Raw genomic sequence first — 11,977 nt, forward strand, 5'->3', positions numbered from 1 at the left:
GATAGGAAACAGGTTCATTATAACGGGCTCATTCTTTCAATTTTGCTGTATGTTTGAACATTTTCATAATAAAAGAACCAGTTCTTTGGGGGTTTTGCAGCAAATGGAGACACTAGAAGCTAGGAGGGGCAGGAGGTTCCTCTTACCTTGGGAAATGCAAATTAAAACCACAATGGTTTTCCCAAAAGTAATTGACCTTTTTCAGTCAATGTTTCCTCAACTATTAAATGGGTAAAATGGCAGTGGCGGAGCTTCATATTATTAAGCATGTCCTGGTGGGTGGAAACGCCTTTAACTGGGTGCGGCTTCAAGCTGGTTACTCGCCCTGCCTCGCGGTGCCCCTTCAGACCCACCAGCTCGGAGAGAATCTTCGCGACCTGCGCAGGCGGTCATTCTGATACCCGCATCCCGGTTTCCGGGACGACACCGGAAGTTACTTTCATACGCCTTTCCTATTGGATGCCGGCCTTTCATGGGGCCTAGCGCCGCTGGGTAGGCGGAAGTAGCCGCAGGCATGGCGGCGGCCATGCCGCTTGCTCTGTTTGTCCTGCTGCTTCCCGGGCCCGGTGGCTGGTGCCTTGCAGAACCCCAGCGCGACAGCCTGCGAGAGGAGCTTGTCATCACCCCGCTGCCTTCCGGGGATGTAGCCGCCACATTCCAGTTCCGCACGCGCTGGGATTCGGAGCTTCAGCGGGAAGGAGGTGAGGGCACTAGATCTGACCAGAGAAAGATTTGCGTAGTACCTGCTGGCTGGCTGTAGGGTGGAGGCAAACCTTGGGGGCGGGGTCTAATTCCTGGGTGGAGTTCTGTCTGGATCCTGGGTGTGGACCCCGACGAGGTGGGGATCGTCACTCACCTGCTCCCTTTTCCGCAGTGTCTCATTACAGGCTGTTTCCCAAAGCCCTGGGGCAGCTGATCGCCAAGTATTCTCTACGGGAGCTGCACCTGTCATTCACACAAGGCTTTTGGAGGACCCGGTACTGGGGGCCACCCTTCCTGCAGGCCCCATCAGGTGCAGAGCTCTGGGTCTGGTTCCAAGACACTGTCACTGAGTGAGTGCACACCTTGGGCCCCGTTACAGGCCATAGAGGGAATGTTGCTGGGAATGTGTTATCCTGCGACTGCTCTTGGGGACAGCATTTCCAGTAGGCAGCTATTCCGTGGGAGTAGAGCTGGCATTGGAAGTAAGAACTATTACCACAGATGAATAAGCTTCCCAATCCTAAAACTTTCAGACCTGAAGTAGCACATGCATATCCCTACAGAGGCAAATAGCAAACAATTCATACTTATTTAGAGGTAAGGCGGTAGAAAACTGGCAACTGGATAACCTTTTCAAAGACATTGATTAATATTTTTTTCAATGATAGTAAATACCACAAAGGCCAACCATAGCGTATCTGTGGGTCACAACTGGCCACCAGGATGCTACAGTGTTAGAGGAACTGCTTTTGTTTGGGAGAGGGGCAGGGCTAGTTACTGTGCTTGAACCACAAACCGCTATTTCCCAGTGGCTACTGTGGCTGTCCTATTTAGAACAGAACCTTTCTGTGCAATGGTTGCAAACATGTCTACATGAGCCACACAGGTAATAAATGAATAAAGGTATTTTAAAAATTGACAAATACAGGAATGAGAAATATATCTCATTTTCCTCTTAATCCCAGTATAAGAAATCAATAGTGCAAGTATGATAACAAATTTTAGGCCAGTAAAAGGGAGCAGCAGGAATTGTGGCAGGCTAGAGAGTTTGTGTGACATTCTAACGAGGAGAGTTCTGTCACTCAGCTTCTATGGATTGTTGCTATGTGGGAATAGAGGCCTAATGTTGGCAGACCCAAATGTTTCTAAAATTTTTTGTAGAAACAGGTTCTCACTATATTGCCCAGGCTAGTCTCAAACTCCTAGGTTCAAGCAGTCCTCCTGCCTCAGCCTCCCAAAGTGTTGGGATTACAGGCGTCAGCCACCACATCTGGCCTCATTTTTCAAGAGATACCAACAATCTGCAATTTAATATAAAAATTGGCAAATTCAAGTATCAGCAAGTAATTTAAAAAAATTTTTTAAGTGCTGTGCAGATCAATGTTGTGCATACCAAATGAGGCATGTTTATGGTTTGGGTAGAGCTTTCAGGCTTCAAGTTTGCCATTTTTATTTGAGGCTTAAGGATTGGAGCAATTTAAAAGCTCTGAACAAAGAATTGTCAAAAGCCCCTGGGAAACACTAAGGAATGAGGAGTAAGCAGTGACTTCCCAGCTTGCTAAGACTTTCCCTCTTGCCTCAACTCTGGCTCCCCTACCCTTTCCTATCTACTCTGCTGTCACCGTCTCCCCTCAGCCTGTAATTACCTATAATATGGAGCTAATGCTTAGAATTCTTTCTAGTGCTTACTAGGTTTTATGCTTTCTATTATTGAGAGCAAATTTCTTTTGGTATTTCTCCAAGAAAAGACCATCTAATTTAATTTGATGTTTTTATAAAATCCTAGAACGGTTGTTTTTTCCCATGTTCAGTGAGCTTTTTTGGATATAAGACTTCTCACTATGATAGAACGAGGACTTGCCTTTATTCCCAGGGTATACACAGGGCAGTAGGCATTGTTTTGCCTAGCCGAGCACCTTCGAGGAAGATCAGTGAGCTCATTTCAGCTCTGGTGTATGAGGCGCTTTCTGTGGTGTCATGGGAACCACATAGATGGCCCAGACTGGTCCTTGTCCTCAAGTTGCTTACAGCCTAGTTAGAGAAAAAAAGGTGCTCAGGACGCGATGCAGTTGCCACCCAGCCATCTCCCAGAAGTGACCTGGTAAGAGGCTTGGATGGTCAGAACCATGGCTGCACAGAGGAGGTTGTGCTTAAGGAGGACAGGAAAGGCTTCTGGTAAGAACTGGAGCCAGATCTTGAAGGTAGGCAGAAAGTAATGAGCAAAGGCCTGCAAGGAAGGAAGAATCACCTGAGCAGACTCCCATGGGGATGCAGAGATGTCCAGAGGAGAGTGAGGAAGAAGGGGCTGAGTAAGATGAGACCCAGCAAGTGGGCCGGGTGGGGGCAGCGATGTTCCAGCTCTGTTAACTAACCTGTCTAATAGTTAAGAATACAGCCTTCTCCTACCATGGGTTTAGCAGCCACTTTGGGCTTTGAAAGAGGGGACAGAAGCAGCCCTAGGACAGTGAGTGAATTTGTGTCTCTATCCAGTGTGGATAAATCTTGGAAGGAGCTCAGTAATGTCCTCTCAGGGATCTTCTGCGCCTCTCTCAACTTCATCGACTCCACCAACACGGTCACTCCCACTGCCTCCTTCAAACCCCTGGGGCTGGCCAATGGTGAGATAACCCCTGCAGCCCTTTCCTTCTTCCTCTTACCTCCTGCCCAAATCTTTGCCTCCTTTTCCCTCAGTTTCCTGCTTCCTCAGCCTAGGCTAGATCCTAAGTCCCCTATGTGTGCAGGCCCCCAACATGATGCCATCTCTGCATGCCTTCTCCCAAGAGAGAAGGGAGTTCCACTCCCACCTGGGACTGTCCAAGCTGTGGTGCTAGAGAGTGGTATGGGGAGCAGGAGGGTCATCCCCATCTCTGGAGTGCGGGTGCTGAGGGGTGAGAGCCCAAGGACTACCCCAGACAGACCTCTGTCTCCCTCAGACACTGACCACTACTTTCTGCGCTATGCTGTGCTGCCTCGGGAGGTGGTCTGCACTGAGAACCTCACCCCATGGAAGAAGCTCTTGCCCTGTAGTTCCAAGGTGAGGCCGCGCAGCCTGGCAGCCAGGGACGTTTACAGAGAACCTGCACCCCGGACCAAGTGCTCCATCCAGGGCATCTCTTCTGTTACCTCTTTCCGTCTCCTCCAGGCAGGCCTCTCTGTGCTGCTCAAGGCAGATCGCTTGTTCCACACCAGCTACCACTCCCAGGCAGTGCATATCCGCCCTGTTTGCAGAGTAAGTCATGGGTAATAGAGGAAGCTGCCATTCTGGGGCTTAGAAGAAAAGCACGTGGCCAAGGGTCTGTCTCAGGCTGAGCGAGTACTAAGTGGTAGATGAGATGATGGTTCTTCAGGGTATTGGCCAAGCACCAAGAAAACAGTGGTTGCCTAGCAAGCACTGAATAAATATTTGTCATGGAAAACAGTGGCTCAGAACAATAGCTGTGTGGGAGCAATTGCTAGCTTAGTCACTTGCCAGCTGGCATAACCTTGGGTGAATCATTTCATTACCCTGAACCTGGTTTCCCACTCTGTCACATGACACTGATCGTAGACTCCACTCCTAGAGTTGTGATCGTTTATCAAACTGATGCACATAAAGCTGTCAGCACGGGGTCTGGCATGGGGTCAAGTGCTCAGGAGTTTGTGGTAGCAAATCGATGGGTGTGAAGATACATAGATGAGGGATTGAGTCTGAGTAGGAGTCTTTTTTTGGGACTGTGTGGTTGGGTGAGAGTGATCCTCACTGCTACCATCTGGCCCTTTTGATAGAATGCACGCTGTACTAGCATCTCCTGGGAGCTGAGGCAGACCCTGTCCGTTGTATTTGATGCCTTCATCACGGGGCAGGGGAAGAAAGGTAAGCTATCTTGGCAACTCATCTTTACCCACCAATGCCAGCCCTGCCTTATCCTTGTGGACTAGGCCTAGGCCTGGCCCCGGCCTAATGCTGCTCTCTGTTTCTCAGACTGGTCCCTCTTCCGGATGTTCTCCCGAACCCTCACGGAGCCTTGCCCCCTGGCTTCAGAGAGCAGAGTCTATGTGGACATCACCAACTACAACCAGGTAACAAGGTCTCTGGCCACACAAACAAACTCCTAGTCCCCAAGAGCGGCCTGCCCTCTCTGCTTGCTTCTTAGCCCTGCCCTTGTGTCCCTAGGACAATGAGACATTGGAGGTGAACCCAGCCCCAACCACTACATACCAGGACGTCATCCTGGGCACTCGGAAGACCTATGCCGTCTATGATTTACTTGACACCGCCATGATCCACAATTCTCGAAACCTCAACATCCAGCTTAAGTGGAAGAGACCCCCAGAGAATGGTGAGTAGGTGGATGGGTGGACTGCCGGGTTGCAGTGGCTACAGAGAAAAGACCACAATCCCACGTCTTTGCTGTAAGATGATAGGGTTGTATTTAGACCAGATCTCCAGAGTCATATGCTGCTGACTCTAGCTCTTCCAAGCTCTGTGATTTTGGGTAGGTTCCTAAATTCTCCAAGCTTCAGCATCCACATCTGAAAAATAAAGAATATACCTAGTGAGTTAGATGAGATGATGTGAAAAATGGAGTTAGTTCATGCATTCCCTTAATCAACCAAGTATTTTTGAATTTATACTATGTGCCAGGCATAGAGTGTTGAATAAGATAGAGGACACTGCACTCAAGAAATATAATGTCTACTAATTGAGGGGCACCTGTCAGTTAATTAATTACAGTTGCGTTCGGTTCCCTTACCAAGGGAAAGAGCAGAATATTCTGAGAGGACCTGGTTTGAGTTTGAAGGGGGCACAGTGTTCATCACATAAGCGCTTAGTAAATACTAGCAGCCTATTGTCATCACTGCCTGTGGGCTGGGGAAGACAGGGATGATTCCAGAACCCAGATTGCCCAGTATCAGTGGCAGGACTGTTCCCCATCCACTCCCTGACTCTGGACTCTGAACATGGCCTGGGCAGTTGGGGTGGGGAGTGACCCTTACCTTTGGCAGCTCTTAATTGTTGACATTTCTCTACACAGAGTTCCCCCCAGGGCCCTTCCTGCATGCCCAGCGGTACGTGAGCGGCTATGGGCTGCAGAAGGGGGAGCTGAGCACACTGCTGTACAACACCCACCCATACCGGGCCTTCCCGGTGCTGCTGCTGGACACTGTACCCTGGTATCTGCGGCTGTATGTGCACACCCTCACCATCACCTCCAAGGGCAAGGACAACAAACCAAGTGAGGAGCTGAGTCTTGAGCCAGGCCCCCAGCCCACCCTCTCATGCCCTCTCCAGGTCCCCCAGACTCCCATTTTCCAGAGTAGTTCCTGAAGTACTTCTGAAAAGCTACAGAGGCATAAAGAGTAAGAAATAGTTTCAAAAATGCAGTGGGAGCCTCACCAGGTTCAGAGGTAATTTTATAAAACAGAAATAATTAAAACAGATAATACTGGTGATTCTAAATAGGACTGTACAAGGACAGTAGCTTCCTTTCTCGCTTACTTTTGCCTCCTTTCCAGATCAGTGGGTTTTGCGTAGGGAAAGGGCTTGGCAATCTTGGGTTTTTGAAGTTAGGGAGATAGCAGAGCTAGAGTAGATGATGTTTTGTTTCCTTGGGAGGGGTAAAGAGGTACAGTTATTGATTGATTGATTGATTGACTGACTGAGACAGAGTTTCACTCTGTTGCCCAGGCTGGAATGCAGTGGTGTGGTCTCGGCTCACTTCAACCTCTGCCTTCTGGGTTCAAGCTATTCTCCTGCCTCAGCCTCCTGAGTAGCTGGGACTACAGGTGCCTGCCACCACACCTGGCTAATTTTTTATATTTTTAGTAGAGACAGGGTTTCTCCATGTTGGTCAGGCTGGTCTCAAACTCCCAACCTCAGATGATCCACCCGCCTCAGCCTCCCAGAGTGCTGGGATTACAAGCATGAGCCACCTCGCCTAGCCTGGAAAATTTCAAACCCAAACCCAAATAGAATAGTATAATAAACTCTCCTATACCCACCTTGCAGCACTTTTTTTTTTTTTTTTTTTTTTTTTTTTTTGAGACGGAGTTTCGCTCTTGTTACCCAGGCTGGAGTGCAATGGCGCGATCTCGGCTCACCGCAACCTCCACCTCCTGGGTTCAGGCGATTCTCCTACATCAGCCTCCTGAGTAGCTGGGATTACAGGCACGCGCCACCATGCCCAGCTAATTTTTAGTATTTTTAGTAGAGACGGGGTTTCACCATGTTGACCAGGATGGTCTCGATCTCTTGACCTCGTGATCCACCCGCCTCGGCCTCCCAAAGTGCTGGGATTATAGGCTTGAGCCACCGCGCCCGGCCTTTTTTTTTTTTTTAAAGAGACAGGCTCTCGCTCTGTCACCAGGCCGTAGTACAGTGGCGTGATCATGGCTCACTGCAGTTTCAGACTCCTGGGCTCAAGCAATCCTCCTACCGCAGCTTCCCCAGGACTACAGGCATGAACTACCATGCCTTTTATTTTTTCATAGAGACAGGGTCTTGTCATGTTACACAGGCTAGTCTCAAACTCCTGGCCCCAAACTTCTGCCTCGGCCTCCTAAAATGCTGGGATTATAGGTGTAAGCCACTACCCGCTGGTGTATCGTAAAGCAAATCTTGGACATTGATCAATTAACCTTTAAATACTTCAAGGATTTTAAAAAATATAACCTTATCATTATCACTTCTGTTCTCCCCTGTAGTCTTAAAAATGTCTTTTTATAATTGGTTTCTTTAAATTGGGATCTAAACAAGGTTCTCACATTGCATTTGCTTTATATTAGGTTCTCTTGAGTGGGCACAATGGCACATCCAAGCGACAAACTTCATATAAAGCAAATGCAGTGTAATCTGAGCACTTTGGGAGGCCAACACGGAAGGACCACTTGAGTCCAGGAGTTTGAAACCAGCCTGGACAACATGAGACCCCCTCCCCCACCACCTCTACAAAAAAATATATTATTTTTAATTAGCCGGGCATGGTGCTACATGCCTGTAGTCCCAGCTACTCAAGAGGCTGAGGTGGAAGGATCACTTGAACCCAGGAGGTCAAGGCTACAGTGAGCCATGATCATACCACTGCACTTCAGTGTGGGCGACAGTGTGAAACCCTGTCACACCCACACAAAAGTTTCTCTTTCTTTAAAATTAATAGACTATTCTTAGAGCAGTTTTAGGCTTACAGAAGAATTGAGCACAAAGCACAGAGTTCCCGTATCCTCCCTGTCTCTGCACCCAGAATTTCCCTGAACACTAAACATCTTGCATTTGGTGGGGTACTCTTTCAGTCTCTTTTAATCTGTAGCAGTGCCTGTGCTTTTTTTTTTTTTTTTAATGCCATTTATTTGTGAAAGAAACTGGGTCATTCGTTGGATAGAATGTTCCATATTCTGGCTTTGTCCTTGTGCTGGTGTTTAGCATGCTCCTCTGTCTCCTATATTTCTTGTGTATTGGTGGTTAGATTTAGAAACCTCATTAGATTCATGTCCCACATTTTTGGCAAGAAAAAGTCCCAGGTGGCTCTGTGAGCTTCTTCTGCATCCCATCAGGCACTTGGTGTCTGGTGCCCCAGTTCTAGTGATGTGAAGATTGATGAGTGGCCTGCAGCACCCCCAGCAGCTTCTCTTGACCGCATCCTGGGATCACTGCCCTGGAAACATCCTCTCCCTTTTTTTTTTAAGCCCACTTTCTTCCCGAGCCTGCCTGGCTGCTACGCTCCCAAGCCCACCTTCTAGGCACCCAGATTGAGGCCCCACGGCAAGCAGCAGGGACAGGAGTGGTAGGTAGCCTGACCCCAGGAAAGAGGTGTGGGTGACCCTTGTCTGTCTCCAGGTTACATCCACTACCAGCCTGCCCAGGACCGGCTGCAACCCCACCTCCTGGAGATGCTGATTCAGCTGCCGGCCAACTCAGTCACCAAGGTTTCCATCCAGTTTGAGCGGGCGCTGCTGAAGTGGACTGAGTATACCCCAGACCCTAACCATGGCTTCTACGTCAGGTGGGTCCCACCCCCCCAGGCTGCCTCTCATCCTCCTGACCCACCCTCTCTGCTGCTTACCCCTTGGTAGGGGAGCCAGGTGGGAACACAGGCCATCTCTCTACTTCTTTGTAGCCCATCTGTCCTCAGCGCCCTTGTGCCCAGCATGGTAGCAGCCAAGCCAGTGGACTGGGAAGAGAGTCCCCTCTTCAACAGCCTGTAAGTGTGACCACACTCACTGATAACACATCCTCCGCTGCCTGCTGGGTCTTAACACAGGTGACCAGGCTCCTGCAGGGGAGATCAGGGTAGATGTTACATCTTCCAAAGAAATGTATAGATTTAATTCAATCCTAATAAAAATCACAGCAGTCTGTGAAGTTTGTAAAGACTTTATAAAATGATTTTAAAGTGCTTCTCCAAGAACACATTTACTCAGAGCCTACATTTACTCCTTGATGTTCTTAAACATTTAATGAAGCACTTACGAAATGCCAAGTGCTTCTGAGAGCACTGGGGGTACAAGAATAAACAAAATGGACTTGGCCCTGCCCTCCCTTTGCTGACAGTCTAGAGGAAAGGTCTGTTCTAGAGAGTAGTGGGGTTAGAGGTGGCATAGGGATTGATTTAGTGGGTTATCTAGGAAGGCTTCTTTGAGGAGGTGGCATTTAGGCTGAGATCAGGCTAAGAAAGAGGTAACCAAACAAAGGCCAGGTCCCTTTCTTCCACTTCAACACCAGGCTTCTCTACTTTTTTGTTTTCATTATACTTTAAGTTCTGGGATACATGTGCAGAACGTGCAGGTTTGTTGCATAGGTATGTGCCGTGGTGGTTTGCTGCACCCACCAACCCATCATCTAGGTTTTAAGCCCTGCATGCAGGTGTTTTTGTCCTAATGCCCTCCCTCCCCATACCCCGAGGCCCCCCACCTGCCGGCTGCTCTCCTTTTATCAGGTTTATGGATTGAGCTGTGCTGCCTGTTGAAAGGTTTTGAGCCTAAGAGAACATTGGAAACACTGTGCTGCATTGCCCAGGACTGCCAGAGTGAGGACGGGGCGAGGTGGGGAGGAGCAGCCAGTTCTGTCTCACCTCTCCTTCCCCAACCCCAGGTTCCCAGTCTCCGATGGCTCTAACTACTTCGTGCGACTCTACACGGAGCCGCTGCTGGTGAACCTGCCGACCCCGGACTTCAGCATGCCCTACAACGTGATCTGCCTCACGTGCACTGTGGTGGCTGTGTGCTACGGCTCCTTCTACAATCTCCTCACCCGGACCTTCCACATCGAGGAGCCCCGCACGGGCGGCCTGGCCAAGCGGCTGGCCAACTTTATCCGGCGCATCCGAGGTGTCCCCCCACTCTGATTCTTGCCCTTTTCAGCAGCTGCAGCTGCCGTTTCTCTCTGGGGAGGGGTGGTGGCAGGCCCAAGGGCTCTTCCTGCCACTTGCTCTCCTCAGAATTGGCTTTTGAACCAAAGTGCCCCGGACCGGATCAGGGCTACAGCTGTGCTGCCCAGTACAGGATCCACGAGCCAAATGTGGCATTTGAATTGGAATTAACTTAAATTAGAAATTTATTTCCTCACCTGTGGTGGCCACCTCTATATTGAGGTGCTCAGTAACCAAAAGTGGTCAGTGGCTGCTGTCCTGGACGGCAGAGGGAAAGACTTCCAGCACTGGCCAAGGTGATGGGGTGTGCTGCACGGTGTGGTCACTGCGTGCTGGAGGGAGTTTACTGGTTGTGGAATAAAAATGATGTTTTCTTGGTTCTTTGCCTTCTGTCCTGGGAAGAGCTGCAGCCTGGGGGTGGTTGCCAGGTGCCTGAACAGGACCTCCTACCCTATGCCTGCCCCCACAACACACACACATCCAAAAAAAAAAAAAAAAATCCTAAACAACCCACTACCTCCTCCCACCTGGTCAGAAATTTCTTCTCCTGATCTGCTCCCCATCCCCATCCGCATCTGATTGTGATTCCCAGGGCTCCCCGGGTTGTTTGGGAGGGTTTCTGAAAGCATAATCCACGACCATGGAAATGAATCATCCTACTTCTTGGGGGCCCTGAGAACCAGTCCACAGCAGCAAGGGTAGAGTGGAGAGGTGGGAGAGCTTTGGGTGGTGGGTCTCTAACTGGAGTGTGCATCAGTCACTGGGGGCACTTGTGAAAATAATGTAGGTTCTTGGGGTCCAGATTCTGCTAATTCAGTTGCTCTGGGTATGGCCCAGCCTTTGACTTTTTAGCAGGCTCCCCAGGAGCTCATGCTGTGTGCCGTCCTCAGACCACCCTCGGGCTTCGCAGCCAGGCTCTTTGGATTGAAGCCCACTCTGCCCACCTCCCCTGCTGGTTACATAACACTGGATTCCTGCAAAACAAGCCTTTAGGCGGGTGCCTCCCACTGCCCTCATCTCCTGTCTTTTCCTCTGGCACACTTGGCATCAACTGTGTGAGTTATTTGCAGTTCCCCCACCTTCCACCCCACTCAGTTCTTCCATCATAGTGGTTTGGCCTAGAATGCCCTATTCCACCAACAATGCACACCTCTCATCTGCCTGGTTCCCTCTTACAAAACCAGATGAGAAGTTGCTCCCTCCTGGAAGTTTCCCTTGATGTGCCAGGCTGCTGTCTGTGCCCCCTGCCCGCTGCTTCCAGACTGCCTTGGACTTACACATGTTCTTTATCACCTGGCCGCTGTCCTTTCCCTTCCGCCAAATGGCATGCTTCCTGGAGGCACAGGCTCAGTCACTAAGACCTAACCCAACTCGGGATGTGTAAGTGCTCAACCAGCAAATGCTAAATGTGTTAATTGGGTATGGGCTATTCTGGCTTGGGATCTGGGATCCAAGATAGGGATGAGCAAGGAGCACGCTAGAAGCTCCACATGCGTGGGTGCCGCAGTCTTAACACAGTGGCACTGGTAGACACCAGTGTAGCCAACACGGGCTGTTTAGGTTCCTTGAAGAGTTTTCAGAGCTCTTAACACATGTAGGTGGTATGTGTGTGTATGTAGGCAGGTAGTGAGCTAGTCTACACCATGGGTTAAGACAGTTTGTTCAAGGTGCTTTTACTTGAGTTTACTTCCAAAGCAGTAAAGAAGCAGACTGTAAATGAGACAAGAACGCAGGTGGGTGGATACACGAAGCTAAGCGGTCTGTGTAGTGTGCCTAGTGTGGGATGCAGCATGCATAGCATGGGGTGTCTGCCAAATCAAAAGAGCACAGAGTGGCCTGGCTGTTTTATACCTGCAGCCCTGTCCGTACCTAGAAACGGCCCCCACTATCACACCACATGTAACCTATGCTCTGGCAACAGCCACATATTT

At 49.6% G+C, this 11,977-nt stretch overlaps 1 protein-coding gene across 1 annotated transcript; it reads left to right on the forward strand.

Annotated features, from left to right (window-relative positions):
- Window positions 1-481: 481 nt before the first annotated feature.
- PIGT (phosphatidylinositol glycan anchor biosynthesis class T) lies at window positions 482-10,425 on the forward strand. Its single transcript, XM_003936419.4, has 12 exons — window positions 482-701; window positions 875-1,052; window positions 3,193-3,320; window positions 3,636-3,736; window positions 3,845-3,931; window positions 4,468-4,555; window positions 4,664-4,761; window positions 4,856-5,021; window positions 5,718-5,918; window positions 8,516-8,681; window positions 8,796-8,879; window positions 9,770-10,425. The coding sequence occupies exons 1-12, from the start codon at window positions 515-517 to the stop codon at window positions 10,020-10,022; spliced, it is 1,737 nt and encodes a 578-aa protein (XP_003936468.1). The 5' UTR covers window positions 482-514; the 3' UTR covers window positions 10,023-10,425.
- Window positions 10,426-11,977: the final 1,552 nt, after the last annotated feature.

The sequence above is a fragment of the Saimiri boliviensis genome, chromosome 9 (assembly GCF_048565385.1).
Source record: "Saimiri boliviensis isolate mSaiBol1 chromosome 9, mSaiBol1.pri, whole genome shotgun sequence".
Classification (NCBI taxonomy): Eukaryota; Metazoa; Chordata; class Mammalia; order Primates; family Cebidae; genus Saimiri; species Saimiri boliviensis.

Coding starts and splice junctions, on each gene's coding strand:
- PIGT (XM_003936419.4), top strand. CDS start 515: ATGGCGGCGGCCATGCCGCTTGCTCTGTTTGTCCTGCTGCTTCCCGGG. Junction 4,762..4,855: donor ACATCACCAACTACAACCAG/GTAACAAGGTCT, acceptor TTGTGTCCCTAG/GACAATGAGACATTGGAGGT. Junction 5,919..8,515: donor GGGCAAGGACAACAAACCAA/GTGAGGAGCTGA, acceptor GTCTGTCTCCAG/GTTACATCCACTACCAGCCT.